The 27,872-nt window shown below is 44.7% G+C and overlaps 3 protein-coding genes across 7 annotated transcripts in view; 2 read left to right on the forward strand and 1 right to left on the reverse strand.

Annotated features, from left to right (window-relative positions):
* Window positions 1–7,436: 7,436 nt before the first annotated feature.
* Window positions 7,437–14,080, reverse strand: LOC106573985 (angio-associated migratory cell protein). Its single transcript, XM_045697924.1, has 10 exons — window positions 13,726–14,080; window positions 13,328–13,471; window positions 12,944–13,063; window positions 12,657–12,796; window positions 12,363–12,507; window positions 12,171–12,254; window positions 11,757–11,872; window positions 8,917–9,008; window positions 8,706–8,796; window positions 7,437–8,522 (listed from the first exon to the last, which is right to left on the reverse strand). The coding sequence occupies exons 1-10, from the start codon at window positions 13,814–13,816 to the stop codon at window positions 8,292–8,294; spliced, it is 1,254 nt and encodes a 417-aa protein (XP_045553880.1). The 5' UTR covers window positions 13,817–14,080; the 3' UTR covers window positions 7,437–8,291.
* A 612-nt stretch (window positions 14,081–14,692) lies between these two features.
* Window positions 14,693–16,434, forward strand: LOC106575642 (late histone H2A.2.2). The gene is made up of 2 exons (XM_014152257.2): window positions 14,693–14,803; window positions 15,095–16,434. The coding sequence occupies exon 2, from the start codon at window positions 15,105–15,107 to the stop codon at window positions 15,522–15,524; it is 420 nt and encodes a 139-aa protein (XP_014007732.1). The 5' UTR covers window positions 14,693–14,803; window positions 15,095–15,104; the 3' UTR covers window positions 15,525–16,434.
* Window positions 16,435–24,986: 8,552 nt separating this feature from the next.
* The window catches only part of LOC106575641 (histone deacetylase 4), an 81,455-nt gene continuing 78,569 nt past the window's right edge, over window positions 24,987–27,872 (forward strand). For all 5 annotated transcript variants that reach the window (XM_045697927.1, XM_045697928.1, XM_045697925.1 and 2 more), the window contains exons 1-2: window positions 24,987–25,129; window positions 26,528–26,867. Coding sequence is in view for 3 of the 5 variants with exons in the window: in XM_045697925.1 (XP_045553881.1) it covers window positions 26,846–26,867 (22 nt within the window). In the remaining 2 variants the exon portion in view is untranslated. The remainder of the gene's footprint in view (window positions 25,130–26,527; window positions 26,868–27,872) is intronic.

The raw sequence follows: 27,872 nt of genomic DNA on the forward strand, positions 1-27,872 counted from the left end.
GTTCACAGGAAAATATGGTAGCCTAACTTTCTCAACTCCAGTCCTCCAGAATCCCCAACAGCCCCCTGGGGGTTCTGGCATGACTACCTGGCATGATGACTCCTTGCTGTCCCCAGTCCACCTGGCCGTGCTGCTGCTCCAGTTTCAACTGTTCTGCCTGCGGCTATGGAAACCTGACCTGTTCACCGGATGTGCTACCTGTCCCAGGCCTGCTGTTTTCAACTCTCTAGAGACAGCAGGAGCTGTAGAGATACTCTGAATGATCGGCTATGAAAAGCCAACTGACATTTACTCCTGAGGTGCTGACCTGTTGCACCCTCGACAACCACTGTGATTATTATTATTTGACCCTGCTGGTCATTTATGAACATTTGAACATCTTGGCCATGTTCTGTTATAATCTCCACCCGGCACAGCCAGAAAAGGACTGTCCTTCGATCCTGACTAGTCTCCCAGTCCCTGCCGCCTGGTTCCTCTCTAGGTTTCTTCCTAGGTTTTGGCCTTTCTAGGGAGTTTTTCCTAGCCACCGTGCTTCTACACCTGCATTGCTTGCTGTTTGGGGTTTTAGGCTGGGTTTCTGTACAGCACTTTGTGGCATCAGCTGATGTAAGAAGGGCTATATAAATACATTTGATTTGATTTGATTTTCCTACACTTTATGTTTGTGCTTTCCCCTTTTAAAGCTAGAATAAATTTGACGAATAAAATCAAGATATATAGCCACTGATTCTTGAAGAATATAACTTAAAATGCCCCATTAGCTTAGTTCTACTGTTGTACTGTCACGGTTGTTGTTGGTAGAAATGGAGGACCAAAACGCAGCAGGTAGGTGAATGCTCATCTTGATTTTTAATTATCTTCAAAAATGAACATACAAAATAACAAAAACGAAAAACGAACAACTAACAAACAGTCTGGCAAAGCAAAGCTCAACACAGAACAATCACCCACAAATCACACACACAAACACACCCTAATATATGGGACTCTCAATCAAAGGCAGATAGACAACACCTGCCTTCAACTGAGAGTCCCAACCCCAATTAACCAAACATAGAAACACACACACCAGACTAACCATAGAATACAACCACATAGACCATCAACCAAAAACCCAGAAATACTAAATAAAACACCCTTTACACAAACACAACACCCCGAACCACATAAAACAAATACCCTCTGCCACGTCCTGACCAAACTACAAAAACAATTAACCTTATACTGGCCAGGACGTGACAGTACCCCCCCCTTAAAGGTGCTACCCCAGAAGCACCTTAAAAAATAACCCCAAGCAACACCAAAAAAAAAATTCCCCTTTTCTAAAGGGAGGGAAGGGAGGGTGGCTGCTGTCAACGACGGCACTGTGCTACACCCCCCCCTCCCCAACCCACCTATTTCTGGAGGTGGCTCTGGTTCCGGCCGTTCCAGGCTGTCGGGCCACTCTGGCATCGCCGAGGGGCAGTCGGGCCAGTCTGGCATCGCCGGGGGGCAGTCGGGGCAGTCTGGCAATTCGGGAGAGTCTGGGCAGTCTGGCAATTCGGGACAGTCTGGGCAGTCTGGCAATTCGGGACAGTCTGGGCAGTCTGGCAATTCGGGACAGTCTGGCAATTCTGGGCAGTCTGGGCAGTCTGGCCACTCCGGCAGTTCAGGGCAGTCTGGCCACTCCGGCAGTTCAGGGCAGTCTGGCCACTCCGGCAGTTCAGGGCAGTCTGGCCACTCCGGCAGTTCAGGGCAGTCTGGCCACTCCGGCAGTTCAGGGCAGTCTGGCCACTCCGGCAGTTCAGGGCAGTCTGGCCACTCCGGCAGTTCAGCGCAGTCTGGCCACTCCGGCAGTTCAGCGCAGTCTGGCCACTCCGGCAGTTCAGCGCAGTCTGGCCACTCCGGCAGTTCAGGGCAGTCTGGCCACTCCGGCAGTTCAGCGCAGTCTGGCCACTCCGGCAGTTCAGCGCAGTCTGGCCACTCCGGCAGTTCAGCGCAGTCTGGCCACTCCGGCAGTTCAGCGCAGTCTGACCACTCCGGCAGTTCAGCGCAGTCTGGCCACTCCGGCAGTTCAGCGCAGTCTGGCCACTCCGGCAGTTCAGCGCAGTCTGGCCTCTCTGGCGACTGTTGACTGCGGGCAGCTCTGACGATGACTGTCTGGCGAGGACTGTTGACTGGCGGGCAGCTCTGACGATGACTGTTGACTGGCGGGCAGCTCTGACGATGACTGTTGACTGGCGGGCAGCTCTGACGATGACTGTTGACTGGCGGGCAGCTCTGATGAAGACTGTTGACTGGCGAGGCTGGGTTGACGCACTTGTAGCCTGGTGCGTGGTGCTGGTACTGGGCTTACCAGATTATGTACACGCACCTCCAGGCTAGTGCGGGGAGCGGGAACAGGACGAGTCGGACTGGGTTGACGCACTTCCGGGTCCGCACGAGAGACAGGAGCTGGAAACCCAGGGCTATGGAGGCGCACAGTCGGTCTCGATCTTACCTCCTGCACAACCCGTCTTGGCTGGATGGAACTAGTAGCCCTGTACGAGCGGGGTGCCCGTACAGGGCAGACTGGGCTGTGCAGGGGCCTGATGGTAGCCATGCGTAGAGCGGGAGTTGGGTAGCCTGGTCCTCGGAGGCGTACCGGCGACCAGATGCGCTGCGCAGGCATCCTCCTACCAGGCTGGATGCCCGCTCTAGCACGGCACCTGCGAGGGGCTGGAATAACGCGCACCGGACTGTGCGTGCGTATGGGTGAGATAGTGCGCTCCTCAGCGAAACATAGTGCTCTCCACCCCATACGCTCCTCCATATAACCACGAGTAGCTGGCTTCCGGCTCTTCTTACGCCTAGCCAAACTACCCGTGTGCCCCCCCAAAAAAAAATTCTTGGGGGTGCCTCTCGTGCTTCTCCTTCAGCGTGTACTTGGCCTCGTACCACCGCCTCTCTGCCTTGGCTGCCTCAATTTCCCACTGCGGGCGTCGATAATCCCCAGCCTGGTGCCAAGGTCCGGCCCCGTCCAGAACTTCCTCCCAAGTCCACTTCTCCCGCCAGTCCAACTCGAACTCCGTCTGCTCCTTCCTCTGCTGCTTGGTCCTTTGGTGGTGGGTGATTCTGTCACGGTTGTTGTTGGTAGAAATGGAGGACCAAAACGCAGCAGGTACGTGAATGGACATCTTGATTTTTAATTATCTTCAAAAATGAACATACAAAATAACAAAAACGAAAAACGAACAACTAACAAACAGTCTGGCAAAGCAAAGCTCAACACAGAACAATCACCCACAAATCACACACACAAACACACCCTAATATATGGGACTCTCAATCAAAGGCAGATAGACAACACCTGCCTTCAACTGAGAGTCCCAACCCCAATTAACCAAACATAGAAACACACACACCAGACTAACCATAGAATACAACCACATAGACCATCAACCAAAAACCCAGAAATACTAAATCAAACACCCTTTACACAAACACAACACCCCAAACCACATAAAACAAATACCCTCTGCCACGTCCTGACCAAACTACAAAAACAATTAACCTTATACTGGCCAGGACGTGACATGTACCCCCATTAGAACCCAAAACATAAACATGTTTTACTCCCATTCTCCTCTTCAGATCCTCTCAAGCTCTGTAAGGCTCTGGATGGGGAGCGTCGCTGCACACATTATCAGGTCTTTCCAGAGATGCTCGAACGGGTTCAAGTATGGGCTCTGGCTGGGCCACTCAAGAACATTCAGAGACTTATCCCGAAGCCAATCCTGCGTTGTCTTGGCTGTGTGCTTAGGGTCGTTGTCCTGTTGGAAGGTGAACCTTCACCCCCAGTCTGAGGTCCTGAGTGCTCTGGAGCAGGTTTTTATCAAATATCTTGCTGTACTTTCCTCTGTTCATCTTTCCTTCGATCCTGACTAGTCTCCCAGTCCCTGCCGCTGAAAAACATCCCCATAGCATGATGCTGCAACCACCATGCTTCACTGTAGGGATGGTATTGGCCAGGTGATGAGCGGTGCCTGGTTTCCTCTAGACGTGGCAATTGGCATTCAGGCCAGAGAATCTTGTTTCTTATGGTCTGAGAGTCCTTTAGGTGCTGTTTGGCAAACTCCAAGCGGGCTGTCATGTGTCTTTCAGTGGCTTCTATCTGGCCACTACCGTAAAGGCCTGATTGGTGGAGTGCTGCAGAGATGGTTGTCCTTCTGGAAGGTTCTCCTATCTCCATAGAAGAACTCTGGAGCTCTGTCAGAGTGACCATCGGGTTCTTGGTCACCTACCTGACCAAGGCCCTTCTCCCCCGATTGCTCAGTTTGGCCAGGCGGCAAGCTCTAGGAAGTGTCTTGGTGGTTCCAAACTTCTACCAATTAAGAATGATGGAGGCCACTGTGTTCAAATCAAATTTGAAATGTCACATGTGCCAAATACAGCAGGTGTAGACCTTACAGTGAAATGCTTACTTACAAGCCCTTAACCGACAACGCAGTAAAAAAATGACAAAAATTTTTAAAATGAAAGAAAAGTAACAAATAATTAAAGTGCAGCGGTAAAATAACAATAGCAAGGTTATATACAGGGGGTACCGGTACAGAGTCAAAAGGTTTGGGGGCACCGGTTTGTCGAGGTAATTGAGGTAATATGTACATGTAGGTAGAGTTATTAAAGTGTCTATGCATAGATAATAACAGAGAGTAGCGGCAGCGTAAAAGGGGGGGGGGGGCAATGCAAATATTCTGGGTAGCCATTTGATTAGATGTTCAGGAGTCTTATGGCTTGGGGGTAGAAGCTGTTTAGAAGCCTCTTTGACCTAGACTTGGTGCTCCGGTACCGTTTGCCGTGTGGTAGCAGAGAGAGCGGTTTATGACTAGGGTGACTGGAGTCTTTGACAATTTTTAGGGCCATCCTCTGACACCGCCTGGTATAGAGGTCCTGGATGGCAGGAAGCTTGGCCCCAGTGATTTACTTGGCCGTACGCACTACCCTCTGTAGTGCCTTGCGGTTGGAGGCTGAGCAGTTGCCATACCAGGCAGTGATGCAACCAGTCAGGATGCTCTCGATGGTGCAGCTGTTGAACCTTTTGAGGACCAATGGATCTGAGGACCAATGCCAAATCTTTCCAAATCGCCTCCTGAGGGTGAATAGGTTTTGTCGTGCCCTCTTCCGACTGTCTTGCTGTGTTTGGACCATGTTAGTTTGTTGGTGATGTGGACACCAAGGAACTTGAAGTTCTCAACCTGCTCGGTCCTCCTTTTCCTGTAGTCCACAATCATCTCCTTTGTCTTAATCATGTTGAGGGAGAAGTTGTTGTCCTGGCACCACACGGCCAGGTCTCTGACCTCATCCCTATAGGCTGTCTCATTGTTGTCGGGGATCAGGCCTACCACTGTTGTGTCATCGGCAAACTTAAAGGTGTTGGAGTCGTGCCTGGCCGTGCAGTCATGAGTGAACAGGGAGTACAGGAGGGGACTGAGCACGCACCCCTGAGGGGCCCCCATGTTGAAGATCAGCTTGGCGGATGTGTTGTTACCTACCGTTACCACCTGGGGGTGGCCCGTCAGGAAGTCCAGGATTCAGTTGCAGAGGGAGGTGTTTAGTCCCAGGGTCCTTATCTTAGTGATGAGCTTTGAGGGCACTATGGTGTTGAATACTGAGCTGTAGGCAATGAATAGCATTCTCACATAGGTGTTCCTTTTGTCCAGGTGGGAAAGGGCAGTGTGGAGTGCAATAGAGATTGCATCATCTGTGGATCTGTTGGGGCGGTATGCAAATTGGAGTGGGTCTAGCGTTTCTGGGATAATGGTGTTGATGTGATCCATTACCAGCCTTTCAAAGCACTTCATGGCTACAGACGTGAGTGCTACGGGTCGGTAGTCATTTAGGCAGGTTACCTTAGTGTTCATGGGCACAGGGACTATGGTGGTCTGCTTGAAACATGTTGGTATTACAGACTCAGACAGGGAGAGGTTGAAAGTGTCAGTGAAGACGCTTGCCAGTTGGTCAGTGCATGTTCGGAGTACACATCCTGGTAATCCGTCTGGCCCTGCAGCCTTGTGAATGTTGACTAGTTTAAAGGTCTTACTCACATCGGCTGCAGAGAGCGTAACCACACAGTCGCCTGGAACAGCTGATGCTCTCATGCATGTTTCAGTGTTACTTGCCTCGAAGTGAGCATAGATGTAATTTAGCTTGTCTGGTAGGCTCATGTCACTGGGCAGCTCTCGGCTGTGCTTCCCTTTGTAGTCTGTAATAGTTTGCAAGCCCTGTCACATCCGACGAGCGTCGGAGCCGGTGTAGTATGATTCGATCCTAGTCCTGTATTGACGTTTTCCCTGTTTGATGGTTCGTCGCAGGGCATAGCGGGATTTTTGTAAGCTTCCGGGTTTGAATCCCGCTTATTGAAAGCGGAAGCTCTACCCTTTCTCTCAGTGCAGATGTTGCCTGTAATCCATGGCTTCTGGTTGGGGTATGTACATACAGTCACTGTGGGGCCGACATCATCGATGCACTTATTGATGAAGCCAGTGACTGATGTGGTGTACTCCTCAATGCCATCGGAAGAATCCCGGAACATGTTCCAGTCTGTGCTAGCAAAACAGTCCTGTAGCTTAGCATCTCTTGGGGACCTTCAATGCTGCATACATTCTTTGGTACCCTTCCCCAGATCTGTGGGGACAGTTCCTTTGACCTCATGGCTTGGTTTTTGCTCTGACATGCACTGTCAACTTTGGGACCTTATATAGACAGGTGTGCCTTTCCAAATCATGGCCAATCAATTGAATTTAAAACAGGTGGACTACAATCACATTGTAGAAACAGCTCAAGGATGATCAATGGAAACAGGATGCACCGGAGCTCAATTTCGAGTCTCATAGCAAAGGGTCTGAATACTTATGTAAATACGGTATCAGTTTGTATTTTAATATTTTCACCCAAAAAATGTTTTTTCTCTTTGTCATTATAGGGTAGTGTGTAGATTGAGGAACATTTTTACTTAATACATTTTTGAATAAGGGCTGTAACGTAACAAAATGTGGAGAAAGTCAAGGGGTCTGAATACTTTCCAAATGCACTGTATCTGAGTCATATCTGTATAATGTTAGATTAGCCTAGAAGCTATTTTGGCTAGGGCACCCTGTAGCGTGGCTGAATGCATTAGATCAAGCACACAGATCCAAGCTTACAAGAAATTAGGTCATCTCTTGATGATGCAGTTGACTTTGTAATATGCTTATCATACCTCTAATCACAGCAGTGATCTGGTCCCTACAGTGTGTAACAAATCGCACCCTATTCCCTATATAGTGCACTACTTTGGACCACAGCCCATAGTCAAAAGAAGGCCACTATAGAGAATAGGGTGCCATTTGAGAGACTATATGTGACTCAATGACAGTCTGCACAAAGCCTTCTCAGGCAGAGCTGATGCTGGGAAAGAACCAGGACAACCTAGAGACTTGGGTTGAAAACGTCTTTAATGGTTCCAACAAACAGCAGAACAAAGCCCATGGCTCTGTCCCAATACTTCAGAGATGGACCCTTCCTTCCATGTTTCCTGAAGGTCAGTGATCACATTATTTCCCCCATCCAACTAACTGAGATTCATGATTACTTCAGAAAAGGACGGATGCATTTCTAAAGTATTTCAACAGGGCCCAATATATTTACATAAGGTTGAGTTGACATCATTTGGGGTGATTTAGGGGGAAAGTGAGGATTACACTCCACAAATCACCAGATATCATGGGGACATCATGGAGATCTCCATCTCTACGTAGCTCTATTACCTTAATGTGTATTCAGAATTGTCATCAAACCAAATGGCAGTGAAAACCAACGTATGGATGTAAGAGTAGTGATAAATCAAGGACCACATGACGTAACCCGTTGGTCTACTGTTAGATGCTTCATTGCCTCTAGGTTGACATGTTCCAACATCTATACTACCACACCACTTAGAATATTATATTTTGTGTGGGTTCTACTTGAGAAACCTGAGTAGAATGGCTGGCAGTTCTAGGACACTGCAGGTCTACTATAGATCAGACAGACCACAATCGATACAAGACACTTCAAAAACCCTCGGTTGTGAGAAAACACAATGAAAGGCTGGGATTCAATCCGATCGCGCTTTGTTGACAATGCGCCATTTAAAGGACAACGTCGGATTGAGCCGATATATGCAGTGTCCACCGTTAAAACGGTCTCCACAAAAAACGGGAACATTGCCTTTAAGGTGCATTGTCGACAAAGCGCGATCGGGGCTGAGTCCATCCCCATTTCTCTCGCCCTTTCTCCCTCTGCTCCTCTTGTTAACGGTCTGGTCGTTGGAGGCAGAAGACTTTGGCCTGGTGGTCTCCAGAGGCAGTGACTGCCATAGAGGCTTCTCTGTTGAGTGTGAAGTCGAGGATCTCCGCCTGGTGACCACGGTACTCTGACACCATGGTTCCCGAGCGGGCATCCCACAGCCTCACCGCCCCGTCCAGACTACAGGTGGACACCACAGAGGAAGACTCCTCCCACTGCAGTTTAACAATGCCAGCCTGACACACACACACACACACACACACACACACACACACACACACACACACACACAGTCGGTTATAGAGCATATATCAAGGCATATGAAAATAGCAGAGCAACACGTCTCTACAATCCATGATCAGAGGATTATTGGGGGTTTGGTTGTGAGTTGGGAGCCTGTTGGATGGCTGGTTTCTTACCTGGTGCTGACACTTGTGTCTGAGGACCTGTGAGGAGAGGTCATAGATAGCCAGGGTCCCATACAGATACGCCACCGCTATCAGGGGCAACCTGGACAACAGAGAACACGGCATCGTTCAAAACATGGCAACTGTTACACACCTTATGCCATGTAGTTCATTTAAGGTTAACTTCTGATTCTGGTCTTATGTTAAAAACATGAAGTCTTACACATTGCAGAACCCCACTGACTCCACCGAGTTGGTCTCCTCAGCATCCTCCTGCGAGGCTTTGGCCCCGTCCACAGAGAACACACCCAACACCTACACACCCCGTTAGATACATTCCAGTTATACAGCATATACCAACGGATAAGTAGCAGGACAGCACATCTCTAAAACCCATAACATGTTGGTCCATTGAACACATGACAGAACCTTTTCCTTGTGAATAATGCATGTCAACCTCCCCATGTCATCACGTCATCTGTCCCACCATGTAAACCCAGAAGTACTGTTTTCATTCCCACTATCCTCTGTACGTGGCCTCTACCGTAGCTCCAGTAGTTACGCGGCCTCTACCGTAGCTCCAGTAGTTACGCGGCCTCTACCGTAGCTCCAGTAGTTACGCGGCCTCTACCGTAGCTCCAGTAGTTACGCGGCCTCTACCGTAGCTCCAGTAGTTACGCGGCCTCTACCGTAGCTCCAGTAGTTACGCGGCCTCTACCGTAGCTCCAGTAGTTACGCGGCCTCTACCGTAGCTCCAGTAGTTACGCGGCCTCTACCGTAGCTCCAGTAGTTACGCGGCCTCTACCGTAGCTCCAGTAGTTACGCGTCCTCTACCGTAGCTCCAGTAGTTACGCGGCCTCTACCGTAGCTCCAGTAGTTACGCGTCCTCTACCGTAGCTCCAGTAGTTACGCGTCCTCTACCGTAGCTCCAGTAGTTACGCGGCCTCTACCGTAGCTCCAGTAGTTACGCGGCCTCTACCGTAGCTCCAGTAGTTACGCGGCCTCTACCGTAGCTCCAGTAGTTACGCGGCCTCTATCCTAGAGTAGTTACAGTTGAAGTCGGAAGTTTACATACACCTTAGCCAAATACATTTAAACTCAGTGTTTCACAATTCCTGACATTTAATCCTGGTAAAAATTCCCTGTCTAAGGTCAGTTAGGATCACCACTTTATTTTAAGAATGTGAAATGTCAGAATAATAAGAGAGAGAATGATTTATTTCAGCTTTCATTTCTTTCATCACATTCCCAGTGGGTCAGAAGTTTACATACACTCAATTAGTATTTGGTAGCATTGCCTTTAAATTGTTTAACTTTGGTCAAATGTGTCGGGTAGCCTACCACAAGCTTCCCACAATAAGTTGGGTGACTTTTGGCCTATTCCTCCTAACAGAGCTGGTGTAACTGAGTCAGGTTTGTAGGCCTCCTTGCTCGCACACGCTTTTTCAGTTCAGCCCACAAAATGTTCTATAGGATTGAGGTCAAGGCTTTATGATGGCCACTCCAATACCTTGACTTTGTTGTCCTTAAGCCATTTTGCCACAACTTTGGGAGTATGCTTGGGGTCATTGTCCATTTGGAAGACCCATTTGCAACCAAGCTTTAACTTCCTGACTGATGTCTTGAGATGTTGCTTCAATATATCCACACAATTTTCCTGCCTCATGATGCCATATATTTTGTGAAGTGCACCAGTCCCTCCTACAGCAAAGCACCCCCACAACATGATGATGCCACCCCCGTGCTTCACAGTTGGGATGGTGTTCTTCGGCTTGCAAGCTCCCCCCCTTTTCCTCCAAACATAACGATGGTCATTATGGCCAAATAGTTCTATTTTTTTTTTATCAGACCAGAGGACATTTTTCCAAAAAGTACAATCTTTGCCCCCATGTGCAGTTGCAAACCGTAGTCTGGCTTTTTTAATGGTGGTTTTGGAGCAGTGGTTCTTCCTTGCTGAGTGGCCTTTCAGGTTATGTCGATATAGGACTCGTTTTACTGTGGATATAGATACTTTTGTACCCGTTTCCTCCAACACCTTCGCATGGTCCTTTGCTTTTGTTCTGGGATTGATTTGTACTTTTCGCACCAAAGTACGTTCATCTCTAGGAGACAGAATGCGTCTCCTTCCTGAGCGGTATGACAGCTGCGTGGTCCCATGGTGTTTATACTTGCAAACTATTGTTTGTACAGATGAACGTGGTACCTTGTCATTTGGTAATTGCTCCCAAGGATGAACCAGACTTGTGAAGGTCTACAATTCTTTTTCTGAGGTCTTGGCTGACTTCTTTAGATTTTCCCATTATGTCAAGCAAAGAGGCACTGAGTTTGAAGGTAAGCCTTGAAATAGATCCTCAGGTACACTTCCAATTGACTCAAATTATGTCAATTAGCCTATCAGAAGCTTCTAAAGCCATGACATCATTTTCTGGAATTTTCCAAGCTTTTTAAAGGCACAGTCAACTTAGTGTATGTAAACTTCTGACCCACTGGAATTGTGATACAGTAAATTATAAGTGAAATAATCTGTCTGTAAACAATTTTTGGAAAAATTACTTCTGTCATGTACAAAGTAGATGTCCTAACCGACTTGCCAAAACTATAGTTTGTTAACAAGAAATTTGTGGAGTGGTTGAAAAAAAAGAGTTTCAATGACTCCAACTTAAGTGTATGTAAACTTCCGACTTCAACTGTATGTGTCCTCTATCCTACAGTAGTTACGTGTCCTCTATCCTACAGTAGCTACGTGTTCTCTATAATACAGTATGTGATGTGTTCTCTATAATACAGTATGTGATGTGTTCTCTATAATACAGTATGTGATGTGTTCTCTATAATACAGTATGTGATGTGTTCTCTATAATACAGTATGTGATGTGTTCTCTATAATACAGTATGTGATGTGTTCTCTATAATACAGTATGTGATGTGTTCTCTATAATACAGTATGTGATGTGTTCTCTATAATACAGTATGTGATGTGTTCTCTATAATACAGTATGTGATGTGTTCTCTATAATACAGTAGTGATGTGTTCTCCATCATGCAGTAGTGCCCGCTGCACACCTTGCCAGTGGCAGTGTTGATGAGCTTGGCGCGGCCGTCCACGGAGCCCGTCAGCACCAGAGAGCCGTCCTTGTTACAGGCCAGGCACGTCAGCGCCCCCTGGTGCCCATCATGACCTGAGGTGGCCAGAGAAGTGAGGAGACAGTTGAGTGGGGATAGAAGTTGTCCCTTACCGCTGGTCCAGTGGCAGTTATTATTGTTTTATCCTCAGAATAGTCAAGATTAGGATTTGGGGTTTGGTCATCTGCTCTAGATATAAAGTAAGCCATGTACACTAATAAACACATTCCACACTGATTTTCATGAGGTATTCCACACTTAATCCCAGTGACCATGACACACATCCTGCCGTCTGGCAGTAGAGGGGATTGTCACATACTCTGTTCATGCATGCGACAACTTGGCCAAACTCACCTTTAATCACATGGGTGGCGTTTCCCTGCTTGAGGTCCCAAAGTCGTACGTTCCCATCTTCATAGCCCACCACAGCTCTCTTCCCTGTGGAGAAAAGACAAAGTTGTTACATGTTCAACCTGGCAGCACAGATCATGGTAGAGTGTTCTGTGCTGAATTGTCCTTTACTCTTGGCTGGGGAGACAGTCTCACCGTCTGGCAGGACCTTTCCACTGGTCGACTGGCAGCCGGGGCCCTGCAGGGTCTTACAGTCACCCCCTGGGATCTTCCACATCCAAACGTTACCGTCCGCCATGCCCGCCAGCAGCACCGGGGCGCAGGGATGCCACTCCATCCACTAACAAACACACACACAGCAACTTCAGATGACAAAACTTGATTTAACTACCTAGCTTAATCAGGCTGAATCAGGTGTGGCAGTGTGTTCCTGCTGGGCTACAACAAATATGCGCACCCTGTTTTGGGCCGGGCTGCGTTCTTCCTCACCTCCAGGTCTCCCACCTCGAAGGACCACACCTCCTGCTTGGTCTCCACCTTCCACACCTTGATCAGCCCGCTCATGTCCCCCGTGGCCACCAGGGAAGAATCATGGCTGAATAAAACACTCGTCACGGAGTCCTTATGGCCTACGGTTGTGGAAAAAGAAGGACTGGGGTTTAATATTGGGAGCAACACAAATATTTTTGTTTAAAGAAATGTCCTATTGGGATGTCAAAGCTAAATTTAAACCACAACAACTAATTGATGACAGCTTGGAGAGTATGGAAACTCACCTGTACATTCAAACAGCACTTCCCCATCACTCACTCTCCAGACATAGGCCTTGTCGTCCTCTCCTCCGGTCACAGCCAAGCTGTTTGTGGCTGGGTCCAGACTCACACAGAACACGGAGCCTGGAAAACACAAGTCAATGTGACAACAGAAAAAAAGAGACCCATACATGTCCCTGGCCTATCCGATAGCTTCCACCTGTCTCCTTCCCTTCAATACATGAAATGACTGTAAAGTCATCCACCCTTTACTGTCAAATCCTATCAACATAGCGGTGGTGGTGATGGACAAGATAACGAGATGGACCTACTACTGGCAACTGCCACTGAGTTGTGAAGAGACCGAAGAAAAGCACTAGTCATGTGATATAGTTAGCTAGCTAGTACCCGTGTGTTTGGAAAAGGTGAGTTCGCTGTCATCTTGCTCCTTTTCCTGCTCCATCTCGTCGTCGGTATCCCAGTCTTCCTGTTCATCGTCTCCGTCCTCAGTCTCTCCGACGTCCACGTCCTCGAACTCATCCGCCAAATCATCTGTCCGTCAGAGTGAGGTATTACTGTACTTGACACATGTACCTCTCTTTGTTTTATATCACGACATTAACTCATAGAAATTCTAACCAAGACAATGCCACCAGCGTCCAAGAGACAATTTATTTTGCTCAATCAATGACAGTCCATGTGGCAAGTCCTCATACAGTTATAAGGACATTAACTAAATCCCACCCCTTGAAGCATCTGATTCTGACCAACTAACGTTATCTAGCTAAGCATGCAACCATCATTACCTGGGTTTTGCTCTGTTTCGTTAAGGTCGATGACTTCTATAATCTCTTCATCCCCGTGGAATTGTACCGAATTTTCGTCCGAGTAATCCATGATAGCTAGCTAGATGTTACCAAGGTGGCTAACTTAAATTACCTGCCTAATTTGAGAGCTGAAAAGTTTGCTAGCGCGACAAATGTTGAAAACAGGTCAAGATACTATGTTAAGTCAATCACAGAAAACGCTAAAGATTGTTATTTATTGGTGCTGACCGAAGAACAAATACTACCTAGAAAGAAAAACATCTAAATAGTGTCCCCATGTTTTTTTCACATGTGGGAAAGTCTCCGGAATTCTCTGGCACTCCGTGATGACGTCAATTAAACATTTAATACTATTGGTGTTTCACCCTGCAGCTTGACACGCCCCCTTCATAGTAACAACCAATCCATGCCAAAGTGGGCGGGACTTCTTCAACATGACATCGGACATCCTACCTTGTTCACTAGATGGCACAATAACACCATTATCATCATGCTGGCTTTCACCTTCCCCTCTTCTGATATTGCGTTTCCCAACTCCGGTCCTCGAGTACCTCCAACAGCACACAATTTTGTTGTAGCGCCGGGAAAAAAAGCACCTGATTTAACTTGTCAAGGGCTTGATGATTAGTTGGCAAGTACAATCGGCTGCGCTTGTCCGGGTACAACAAACATATGTACTGTTGTGGTACTCAGGACCGGAGTTGGGAAACACTCTTCTAATATAATATTTTCTGGTAGACTAATGTGAAATGATCTGAACACAGAATAGGTGAAAGATAGATTTTACAACTTCCACCTACCCTATCGGATCTGCTAACGTACTGTATATATCCAGAGTAGTAAAGAGTAGGCCCTAGGGCTCGATTTGGAATTGGACTCCATGTGAATTTCCTCTAATCTAATTGGCTATCCAATCAGACGTAAGTATTCACGACATGTGACTTTGGAAAACGGGTCCCTCAATAATGCAATTTGTTATTCCCTTCATAAAAACGCTCTATGGCTGCTGTTAATTCCAGTTTAGGCTTCTTCTAGTTCTTGCAAACAGCCTGTCGCCGTGAGTATAGACATGTTTCGTTTTTTCCTAATTTCTCCTTTGCGTGTAATGCCTTGTCCTCTTAACTTTCTATATTTTGACTTAAAGTGCAAGTGTTCTGGTAGTTCTGTTAACTGTGTAAATAGTGTGCCTGTGGAATTGTAGTGAATGAGTGGGCACCAGCTGAAGGGCAGGTGTATTAGCTTCTTTGCATCCACAATTCTTCCCAGGAGGGCTTGCATATTTGCGATGCACTTGAGTCAATGTTTGAATAATTTCAACAGCCACTAAAACATGTACTTTGTATCTCAGAAACGGCAAGATGTCTGGTCGTGGAAAGAAAGCTGTCTCCAAATCGAAGACTCGTACAAGTCGCTCTGTCAGGGCAGGTCTCCAGTTTCCTGTAGGCAGAATTCACCGTCTGCTGAAGAAGGGACATTACGCTACCCGCATTGGTACAGGAGCTGCAGGCTACCTCGCTGCCATACTGGAGTATCTCTGCGCTGAAGTCCTGGAGCTGTCGGGCAACGCGGCCCGTGACAATAAGAAGTCGCGCATTACTCCACGGCACATCCAACTAGCTGTGCGGAACGATGAGGAGCTGAACACCCTGCTGGGTGCGGTCACCATATCGGAGGGTGGTGTCCTTCCCAACATCCAAGCCATGTTACTCCCCAAGAAGTCCAAGCTACCTAAAGCCCACGGCAGCAATGCCAAAGACGTCCAGTCTCAAGAGTTTTAAAATATACCTTACAAGCTTTTACCGCAAACTCGTCCCCTTCACCGTTTTCCTTAAAATAACTCATTTAAAGAATGTCTAGTGTTGGCCAGCTGATGCACTGCAATGTCCAGACATGGCTTATGTTAAGCCTTATTTAAATATTTCATTCATTGAAATTCAAACCTCATAAATCAGGGCTGGGGTCAATTCAGGAAGTGCTTTCAATTCACTCATTGACACTTTTGCCAAAAAAATGCTTCTCAGTTTGAGAAGTTGTTACAGAAATAATGCCAGTTCACTGGAATATGAATTTCAATGTACTTCCTGAATTGACTGAATTAAATTTGAATTGACTTTAAGGAATGAGGTAGGCCTACTGGTTTCATGAGCTAAAACCAATACCCTGGGATTGTGCGGGGGTCTGACTGCTCTAACACATGTGCATAACTGGGTTCTAGTGATTGAGTTTAAAAACTAGGGCATTGCAGAACTGAATAAAAATGGCTTATTTTCCATCCAAAAGCCGGTGTAGCAGCGTTTTAAAGTAACTTCAGCGCACCCCTCAGCTAGCTTGAAATGTGTCGGGAGCCATCCAATTTTGTATCCTTTGTGTGGCTCAACCTGTTTGACCTGTTAGAGGGGTTGTGATGCGGAGGACCACTGGTTTGAGCCCAGTGTGGGCCAGTCAGACAATGGACAAAGCTCAGCAGCACACTGACCCCTGTTACACTGGGATGGGGGGGGGGGAAGCAGAATTTAGAATTACATGGGAGAAATTTGCATCAATATTGAGTAACTGTCCCTGGCTTGATTTTCTCCCTGCGCATGCTAGCCAGACCTTTTAAATTTTATATTGAGCTCCTTTTCATATCTAAGAGTGGCTGCCATTGACTATTATTATAAACGAAAGCACTATTGTCTGTTCACTGTTCAAGGCTGTGTCTGTGTACTTTGTCTGGGCTTACTTCTCTGCTCCTGAGTCTTTGATCCTAGGGAGCAGGCCTGGCATGGGGTTGCCTGCGGGCATTGTGCCCGGGAGGGTTTCACTGATGGGCAGACCTTCAGCGTGGACAAACACTACAGTACTGCACCATGATAAGGAAAACCATTCTACCCAGGTTACCTGGAATGGTTATCAGTACATAAGGTAAATGCTATACCAAGTGAGGAAGAACCTGTGAGGAGGCATATTTTGGATCTTCTTATGGCTTGATATTACTTGAAATCAGGGGTGCAACTTTGGTTTAATTAAGAAGTGGGTGGGACATATTTTTCACTCCAAACAGCCTACCCGACCGCTCGGAGGCAACGACATGGTCCTAAAGCACACCACTTCCTTGTTTTGTATCACATTCCAATAAAACTGAGGGGGACAAAAATGCACTTGCAGAATGTGGAAGTTGCGCGCGTGCTTAAATGTACTATTAGTGCAAAATGTTTATCAATAGTTATGTCAGATGTGATATCTTTGTGTATGATAATGAGAGGATTTCCTATCGTAAAAGAAATATAGGCAACATGATGTATTGTTTCCATGGTTTCTCCTTCCTCTTTCTCAATCCATCTAAATTCCCAAGTTGTCTAGAAGTCACATGAAACGATGTTTTTCAGGTCTCTACTTTTGTCCTACTTGCTCAGACATATGTGATAACTGAACTGTGGGTGGGCTTCTTTAAACTGTCATAGGGATGACAAAACAGTCAGACACCAGAATCAGTCATAATTGATGTCAGTTTCTCACAAAAATGAGCCTGTTTAATATTGACACTCTGGGATGGTGTACCAACACACACACACACTCATACATACTTTACATGCACATAAGAAAGCGCGCACACATACACTACCGGTCAAAAGTTTTAGAACACCTACTCATTTAAGTGTTTTTCTTTATTTTTACTATTTTCTACATTGTAGAATAATAGTGAAGACACAAACTATGAAATAACACATGGAATCATGTAGTAACCAAAAAAGTGTTAAACAAATCAAAATATATTTTATATTGGAGATTCTTCAAATGGCCATCCTTTGACTTGATGACAGCTTGGCCCACACTTTGCATTCTCTCAACCTGCTTCACCTGGAATGCTTTTCCAACAGTCTTGAAGGAGTTCCCACATATGCTGAGCACTTGTTGCCTACTTTTCCTTCACTCTGCGGTCCGACTCATCCCAAACCATCTCAATTTGGTTGAGGTCGGGGAATTGTGGAGGCCAGGTCATCTGATGTAGCACTCCATCACTCTCTTTCTTGGGCAAATAGCTCTTACACAGCCTGAAGGTGTGTTTGGTCATTGTCCTGTTGAAAAACAAATGATAGTCACACTAATCCCAAACCAGATGGGATGGTGTATCGCTGCAGAATGCTGTGGTAGCCATGCTGGTTACGTTTGTCTTGAATTCTAAATAAATCACAAACAGTGTCACCAGCAAAGCACCCCCACACCATCACACCTCCTCCATGCTTTACGGTGGGAAATACACATTGCGGAGATCATCCGTTCACCCACACTGCGTCTCACAAAGACACGGCGGTTGGAACCAAAAATCACAAATTTGGACTCCAGACCAAAGGACAAATTTCCACTGATCTAATGTACATTGCTCATGTTTCTTGGCCCATGCAAGTCTCTTACTCTTATTGGGGTCCTTTAGTAGTGGTTTCTTTGCAGCAATTCAACCATGAAGGCCTGATTCACACAGTCTCCTCTGAACAGTTGATGTTGAGATGTGTCTGTTACTTGAACTCTGTGAAGCATTTATTTAGGCTGCAATTTCTGAGGCTGGTAACTAATGAACTTATCCTCTGCAGCAGAGGTAACTCTTAGCCTTCCATTCCTGTGGTGGTCCTCATGAGAGACAGTTTCATCATAGCGCTTGATGGTTTTTGCGACTGCACTTGAAGAAACTTTCAAAGTTCTTGAAATTTTCCGTATTGACTGACCTTCATGTCTTATCTTCTGTATACCCCCCTACCTTGTCACAACACAACAGATTTGTTCGAACGCATTAAGAAGGTAAGAAATTCCACAAATGAACTTTTAACAAGGCACACCTGTTAATTGAAATGCATTCCAGGTGACTACCTCATGAAGCTGGTTGAGAGAATGTCACGAGTGTGCAAAGCTGTCATCAAGGCAAAGGGTGGCTATTTGAAAAATGTCAAATATATTTGGATTTGTTTAACACACTTGTGGTTACTACATGATTCCACATGTGTTATTTCATAGTGTTGATGTCTTCACTATAATACAATGTAGAAAATAGTAAAAATAAAGAAAAACCCTTGAATGAGTAGGTGTTCTAAAACTTTTGACTGGTAGTGTACTTACACACTCACACAAATGCACACAAGTTAACACACACACACTGTAATTCCAGGCTCATTTTCTCGGGCCTGGAAGCTGTTAGAGAGGGAGGGAAACATAATGAGTTTTCAGGTCTGGGACCCTTTGGTGGAAACTTGTGGACTAGTTGGCTCTACTGTAAAAGCCTTGCTCTGCTTTCGTTTAACGAGAACACTTTATGGCCGTTTCAACACATTACAGCCCCCCATTTCCCTTTCATTCTCCCTAAACCTAGTTTCCATTTGCAAACATATAGGTGATAGATTTTTTCATTTTCTCTTATGTAGGGCAGTGGTTCTCAACCCTCTCCTTGGGGACCCACAGACGTTTCACTATTTTGTTTTAGCCCTGTATTAGCTCACCTGATTCATCTAAGGAAGGATTTGATGATTAGTTGACAAGTTGAATCAGGTGTGCTAGCTCTGGAATAGATCAAATACATTGAACGGCTGGGGGTCCCTGAGGAAAGGTTTGACCGCCACTGATGTAGGGCACCTTTTTTCACTCACATGATGTTCTGTATGACACATGCTACAAATAATGAGCATGGCCTAGTTCACAAACTGTGGCTTCTTTGCTTCACTGCTGTCATAGCCAAGTTGATGTCTGGACAGAATACATTTTGCCAGTAACTTGTGAACAGGCCAGAAGCTGGTGTTGAGAATTGTTGGTGGAATTTAGAACCCTTGTCTTAGTTGGTGTGAAACATATTCACACCAGTCTTACATAGTGTATATGGGTCTATATGACTCTGACCGGCCCATCAATGCTAGACATAGGTATTTTGGAGATCCACTATACTCATTCAACATTCATTTCCTGGGCCAAACATACTCTGTAAAACAAGACAAGTTGACATATTAACAGGGTATGTAAACAGGTATTTTTTTCAGCTGTAAACTCCTTTGTAGTGTCAGTGAGGTCTGTGTGCAGTGGGACAGTGATTTGTGGCTGATGTTGGGTGAGGAACAGACTTCCCTTTGCAACCACTTATAGCCAGTTAGACTAAAAAGGGGCCTTGTGTTCTCCATACACTCTGCTCTCAGTGCTGTGGTTAACTGCTAAAGCCATAACCACAGGTCCAGGAACACTGTGGGTCTATTCACTCAGTGTGGTTTGGCCATAGCTGTGGTGGGAAGAACTGATCCCAAATCAGTTGTTATATTTAATAAGAGCTGAGAGTTTCTAATGCGTTTAGAACGCGTTTTCTTCCAAATTAAAAGGTCTCTAAAACTTTTCAAAGAGCCTACGGTCGTGTCTGTAAAATCAACATTTAACTGTATGGCCTCAACCCCCATGACAGAAACAGCCAAGTTCATATGTATCTACCACTGTACCAGCGCTGGTCGTTCTTAACTTTGGTAGCTAATTCTATAGCTCCCACCAAGGTTATTATAGTTTTGTTTTTATATTAGTTAGAATTTTTCTAGTTGTTTTTAAATTATTTTAAATTCTGTTTAATTTCAGTTAGTTTTCAGACCTGATTTGCTCATTTTCTTCTAGTTTAAGTTGTATAAAAATATTTGTATTTAATTTTTATATTATTTAGTTTTAGTGTTTATGGTCAGAAAGCAAGTGTGGGAGGCTAGGAGCCATTTGTGTTGTACAGTTTCTTTTTTTGTGACTTGGAATTTAAAGGAATAGTGCAGAGACTGATGCAATAAATATGATGGGAGGAAACTCTCTCGCCCATGTTTACACATTTTAGTCATTTGGCAGACGCTCTTATCCAGAGCGACTTTGAGGACCAAATAGGGTTAAGTGCCTTGCTCAAGGGCACATCGGCAGATTTTTCACCTAGTCGCTCTGGCCCAACACTCTTAACCGCTAGGTTACCTGCCACCAGTCCAATGCTTTTTAACTTAAGTGGTACATATACAGTATGTAAGAAGAATCAAGTTAGCTACCAAGCCGTGTTTTTCACAGGTTAGCATTTTTCGTCATGAATCTTGTTCTGGATGCAGATCTGTGGAGTGGTCACTAGCTAGCAAAGCCACACAGTTATAAAATCAGATTTTAAACCTAACCTTAACCACACTGCTAACCCGAATGCCTAAACCTAACCTTAAATGATGACCAAAAAACGCATTTCTGTTTTCATAAATGTTTTACAATATAGCCAATTTTGACTTAGCAGCTGGCCTAAGGGGAAATCGCTCAGTTCTGCCTGTAGAACAAATCTCATCACAATAAAAAGCACAGAGTTTCTTTAAACCCAGAGGCGCAACATCGTGAGACTTCCGGGAATGCTTGTGAAACAGAACAGGCATAGGTTTGGGGTTTGAGAAGTAAATGAGGGAAGTGAAAAATAATCTTCCTTAGTTGTTGATTATATCAAAATCTAAAGGCACAGCCTAGATTTGAGCCAATGTTTTCAGGAGTTAAACATGTTATGACTCAGACCTTATGAAAGTGACAAACTGAAACGTTTTCATTTTCGTCAAAAAACTACTTTATATTGAAGGAGTGCCTTTGATTTGACGGCCTGCATATGTACAGTTCGGCGCGAGATTCTGCGCATGATCTTAGCTAGCTAACGTCCACATGACATCGCCTACAAGTGTGACCTGGGATTTTTATTGGAGAAGCAGCTTCTGCCTTTCATCATACTGTACTGTCTTTGGTGATAGCTAGTGATGCACAAGCTAAGCCTATTTGAAACATCGCCATCTCCTTGCCGGCTCGACCCGACAGATTCAGTAGCTTGAAAACACCCCAAAAGCTTGAAAACCCCCTTCAATTTTTGCCCAAAGTTTAGAAAAAAACAACTAAAACTGAACATAATTCATGATGATTTTTATTTTATTTCTGTTCGTTTTGAAGTCAAAATAGTCGGTGTAGTTTTATTTTTTCGAATGGGTTTGTTAATTATAGTTTCTTCATGATTACTTTTAGTTTCAGTTTACTATTATAACCTCGGCTCCCCACACTTTCCTGAGTGCCTAGTTTCCAGGGCCAGAGAACATGTTGGGGAGTGTCTCTCTGTCTGTTTTTTTTGTGTCATGCAGTAATTTAGCTGTCAGAAGACATGGCAGATCCTTTTACACTGTTGTCTAAGTGGAGGTTATTTACAGATGTAGTATCTTCATTTGATCAGTCTTTTGTTGCTGCACAGCAGGGAATGCAATCTTGTAGTGTATTCGAGGTTTAAAAAAAAAAGGCTTCTAAAGTTAGCAATTTCCACTTTAAAATGTCACACTTGATTTGCCCTAACGGAAAATGGATCAACCCCTACAAAAAAATGTAATTAACTATAATCCACATAATAATTCACATGTCCTGTTGCTGCAGGACTATTTTCCTGTTTTAGCAAACTGGCTCAAATTAAGGTCCTACAAATGTATGTGTGTGTCAGTGTAAAGAGAGATGTCAAAGTTGACGTTGGATAAAACAATGGAAAGCTTGTTATACAAAGATTCGTATTCACAAATATTCTCATGTTGAGAATATGTTATAATAATTCTAGCATGTCACTGAACTTGCAAATGAGTCCACGCATCTTCCTCCAAGGCATCTACACAATCTATATGAATAACGTGCACAGCTGATCTCTTTTTAAGGGACCACTGAACAAGAAGATTGTAGACAATCAACTCCCAGGTGAGAGCTGGAGACGTCCATGCAGTCCCAGTTACAGCAGCTAATGCGCTAATGCGCTAATAACCAAAATGCTAATCAGATGTTCATTGAGTTTAGGGAGCCCCAGATAGTATACACCAATCTTGATGCTCCTTTGACGTCATTGCTCTCAATCTGTACGTCTCCAACACACCTGGAAGGCATTACCCCAGACACACACACATGCACACACATACTTACATGTGCATGCATGCACTCACTCACAAAACGGCACACATGTATAGGTAGTTCCACAGGCACACACACATATATATACACACACACACACACACTTAATTCCACACACTTCATTCTTCGCCAGTGTGGAAGCAGGGCTACTACTGCAAGTAATGTTAATGCCAGTGCTCTGAAAGGATAAGATTGAGCTCATGATCAGATAGGGAAAACACTGTCACATGGGTTGGATACAGTACAGCTTGCCTCCATACATCTCACAGAGATAGCATTATCTTTCAGCATTATCGTAAATGTTCTCACATGTAGGTCTTGTTTTGCTTGAAATACCTGATTTACCATGTGGAGAATGCATAGCATAGATATGTGAACGATGTTACATTTTTTTATTTTTTTTTTTACATTTTAGTCATTTTAGCAGACGCTCTTATCCAGAGTGACTTACAGTAGTGAATGCATACATTTCATACATTTTTTTTTTTTTTCTGTGCTGGCCCCCCGTGGGAATCGAACCCACAACCCTGGTGTTGCAAACACCATGCTCTACCAACTGAGCTACAGGGAAGGCCCTATGTTGAGGTAAGCCTCACTGTAGTTCAGTAGCAGGACAATGATTAACCTTAACCAGTGCAGCCATCGATGACAGATAAACAATGATAGGTGCATGAAGAATCTATTTTTATTAGGCCTGCTAATAGTACTCAAGCCTTGCAAATTGTGAGTAAAATGCCACCAGATGGCTAGTATTGACTAGCATAAACTCTTAGAAAAGAGGATTAAAAAAGGATTCATAAACTGTCCCCATTGAAGAACCCTTGTTGGTTCCAAGGAGAACCCTTTTGGTATATCTACTTTCTCAGGCTGGGGAAAATATCCCTGTGGCTTTCCCCTAAAGAGCTTATCTTTCCCAGGCTCGCCAACATGAGACATGACTCCAAGACCGCTCAGTTACATAACTGATGTAGCTCATCCAGAGAAATTATAATCCTCTGTTACTATGGATACAGCCGTCCCAACAGGCCTTCATTTGTGCTGGGCGGGAGAAATTACTTGAACTAAAGGGGTCCTATTCTATTCAATCACTGGTGTTCGGAAATGTGGGGTTAAAGATGGAATAACACAATGTGTCTTCATGAAAGAATGGATATGGTTTGGATTATTTTTTAAAGGTACAATCTGTTCGATTTCCATCTGCTGATTGTTGATAGTGTATTGAAATTAGTTATAATATGCCCAACCTTTTGATTCTTTTGAAGAATATGATATAATCATGTTAGTGAGCCCAACAACTGTAAATATTTCGTAGACAAGGGTTATTTAAATATGCACATTATATGGACTGCACCTTTAAATGGTTAAACAAAATCAACTCACCTGGAAAATAAGGATTCTAGGCTGTTATTCCCCATCTCATAAAAACTGACCTGGAAACAGATACTGATTGAGCAGTCCTATATCTCAATTGTCTGATGATGGGTAATAGACCGGTTCTAATGGCAGTTTCAGTAGCAGTCGCCTTAACAGTCAAACAGCGATGTGGTTAACTCTGCTGACCGCTCCTTGTGTTGTGTCTGTGGGTGGATGAGACGCAAAATAGAATTAAGTAATGGAAATAAACACTATTATATTACACAGCTACAGAGAGAAAGAGTTTATCTGGCAATGACCCAGAATTGGATAAATCATCCAACTCATATGGCTCATGCTGTCAAATGCGGCACAATGTTGTTGTACACAATATCCCAGAGGTAGACGGAGAGATGTGTTATCGTCAAGAGTAAGGTTCCATGTAGGTTATGGAACCTTTATTGCAATAAAACAAACTCCCGTATTATATATTACAGGAAGGGGGGGGGTGGTGTACTAGACTTTACCGTTAGCCAGCTGTTATAGACTAATATTGTTAAACAATGCTGTCATACAAACGTCGTTATGCTACTGGTTTAGTCGGCATATTGAATAAATATCGATTATGTGAATCTAATGACAAAGTATGAATAAACGTAATTGTAGAGAAAGGCTACAATTCCATAGATCAATAGATGATATGTAGGGGCCTAGCTTATTTTGGCACCATAACAATACGTAGTCAATGGCACACAACACGCCCTTTCTCGTATCAACCCATAACACAAGTAGGCTTTTGGGGTATGTAGACTCACTACGTAGTGAATCCATAACATTAAAGATATAAACAAATTAAATATAATATAATTAGAACAGTTCTAAATGCTCACTATTGCTTTCACAGCTGCAACATTGTAACAGTTTGATATTGATATCAAACCACGCCTCTCAATAGTTGGATAAATGCAGGGCCGCGCCACGTGACTCCGTAACCAAAACCAAGTATGGCGGAATCTGTCACAAAACGGGTCTTTCGCATGTAGACTTCCCGAGTGATAAAGTCAATATATTTATTCTGCATCTTTCTCGGGACGGGGCCGCCTCTTGGAGCTTCTAGGTGAGCATATCGTTTATCTTTTCGACGAATTTAGCTTGTTGAAGTGCGGAAAATATTCAGGATGTTGCTTAGGCAATGATGCATCGATTACGGGCGCGGGGACAATCCTATCAAAACAATGTCTGCTGCCTGAACTTTCCAGTTGAGCTGCTCGCGCTAATAATACACTTATTCTCACAAAAATAAATAGAATTAGCACAATATGTTGGATATAGAAAGAGTGCTTATTATTATTGTCCGACGTGCTGCATGCGGGAATAATATGTATGTTAGATCGCTAAATGCCTCTGGCGCGCTACATATTTATCTACGCACCGTCTCTGACGTGCCTTGATTTGTTCCTGTGTTCTATTTTTAGAACATGGCGGTGGATAGTGCTATACACATAAATGTTGATAGGGATATTGTATCAGCACACTTTTTTTTGTTGCCGTTCTAGATCGTAATGTTACGCAATGTTAAAGGAGAAATGAGTGTGAAAGTCAGCTGTGTCTGTCAATGGGCGGTGGTGAAGTAGCTGTATGCGTCAACCTTTTTTTGTGAATGGGGGGCGTGCTGGTGAAATTGTGGTCAGAGAGAGGGAAAGACGGAGTGCATTTTAGCTATTGTGTTTTAATACAACATCCCACTGAATACTTTAGTATGCCTACGTTTTATTTATTCACCAGAAAACCGTTTTTTTTTTTTTACATTCATGCCAAATGTAAACATAATTATAGAATGTGTAGATGTGTATGTAGCGTGTTAAAAATCTACCAGGTACTGAAGATCAGTAGCAAAATTATATTGTAGATTGGTCGTAGAGCTATACGCCCTGGGTCACTTTCTCTGAGCTAGAGGGACTGTCTCTCCAAATCTGTCACCCCGTATCACACAACCAGTTTGGGGACAATGGGGCCAGACAAGTGTGGACACACACACACACACACACACACACACACACACACACACACACACACACACACACACCAAGCAAAGCCCATAGAGAGAGAGTGCAGTGGCATAGCGCTCCAGGGGTTTACCCCCTCCTCTTCACAGACACACACCCCTTTCCATCACAAAGCGTGAATGCGTGCCAGCCGTGACCGACTTTTGGAGGTTTGTCCCGCATCTCCACTCTCTGCCCCTCTGTCTTGAGAAGCCCTCACCACAACCCCCCACCTCTCTCAACACACATGGTCCTCCCTCCCTCCAGGCCATTAGCCCTACACATGATGGGTGGTCTAGTAGTCTGTGTTTGTTGTGGGTATTCTTTCCATCTGTACACTTAATGATGTGTTAGTGTAGGGGGATTCAGAATGAATAATGATTGTTTCTGAATCCAGCTCAGATTTATGTTGCTGATGCGTCATCCTGACTTACCGCCCCTCTCTCTATCTCTCTCTCTCTCTCTGAAAGGCTGGTACAAGTGAGCGGGTGTCTCTGATTGGATTACCTGAACAGTAGGCTGTCTGGTGGAGGACTGTTTCCTGTTGCTGACCAGTGAAGACACTTGTGGGGGATTGTGTTTCCTGCTGAGGAGTACTGTGGCCCTGACCTTGGTACACATCAGACCAACCCCCTTCCCTACACACACACACACTATAACCCCCCGACCCACACACACACTATAACCCCCCGACCCACACACACACTCCACCTGTCCCGTCCTCCTCCTATCCAGGCCGTATATTTTAAAACTTCACTGTGGATTCTCCAAGGACCATCCTGTCAACAATGACATCACACAGTCACCAAGGTAAGCCCTTTACCATGCTCACTAGATCCATCTCACGTAGGCCTAATGTGTGCTTTGTATAGCTGTACCCTCTCAGAATACCTCCCTGTCAAATCTTATTGAAGTCAATAAAAAACCATGACGTGGACTCACTCAAAATAATATTTTCGGTTCTTTTCTGTTTCTTTGGCTTGTCCTGTAGAAAACGTAATTTGTGCACATGATTGAATATACAGTATGATGCTGTGAAGTGTCTTACTGTTCCGCCTGTGTTCGTCAGATTGCGTCCACGTTAAAGAGTTAGGCTAACTAAAGGTCTCTACTGTTGTGGATGGTGCGATTGGCCGTGTTTACCTAACACACTGGGGGATGTGTGCACTATAAATATCATCGCCCAGGTAACAACTGGAGTGCCCCTGCAAAGGCTCAGAGGTAACCCCATAAAGTACATCTTATGAATGATTCCAGAAGGTACCAGGACAAGAAAATATCATGATTTTCTCCAAATTGTATTCATAGGATGGTCCTTTGGAGGAAGGATTGCTGACATATATTTGACATTTGTATATAAAAGCATAATTGAGAAATAATTAATCAAAGTTGGCATATTTATGACATTTTTGCCTTACACAGGCTTCCTTTTAGGACTCCATAATGTTTCGTACAGGAATCACACCTATACCACATCTGCTAGGAGCCCAAGGCAGGCTTACAGTACCTGGAGTACTTCAAATATTATGATATCGGCCATTTTATTTCAAGAGTCTTGTTAGTTGGACTTAATTCATGTGGCGTCCATGATGTTTAAATTTGACCTGAATACATACTGCTCTGCGTACTAAGTGGCACCCAATTCCTTATATAGGCCTAGTGCACTAGCATTTGACAGTCACTATATAGGAAATAGGGTGCCATATAGGATTGTCCTAAGTTGTGAGAAACCTTGAGGTAGGTCTACACCATACTAGGTAGTCCCCACTCCCCAGCCGAGCTGAAGCCAAGCCAAAGTAAGCACATTACATCGTT

The sequence above is a fragment of the Salmo salar genome, chromosome ssa16, assembly GCF_905237065.1.
Source record: "Salmo salar chromosome ssa16, Ssal_v3.1, whole genome shotgun sequence".
Lineage (NCBI taxonomy): Eukaryota > Metazoa > Chordata > Actinopteri > Salmoniformes > Salmonidae > Salmo > Salmo salar.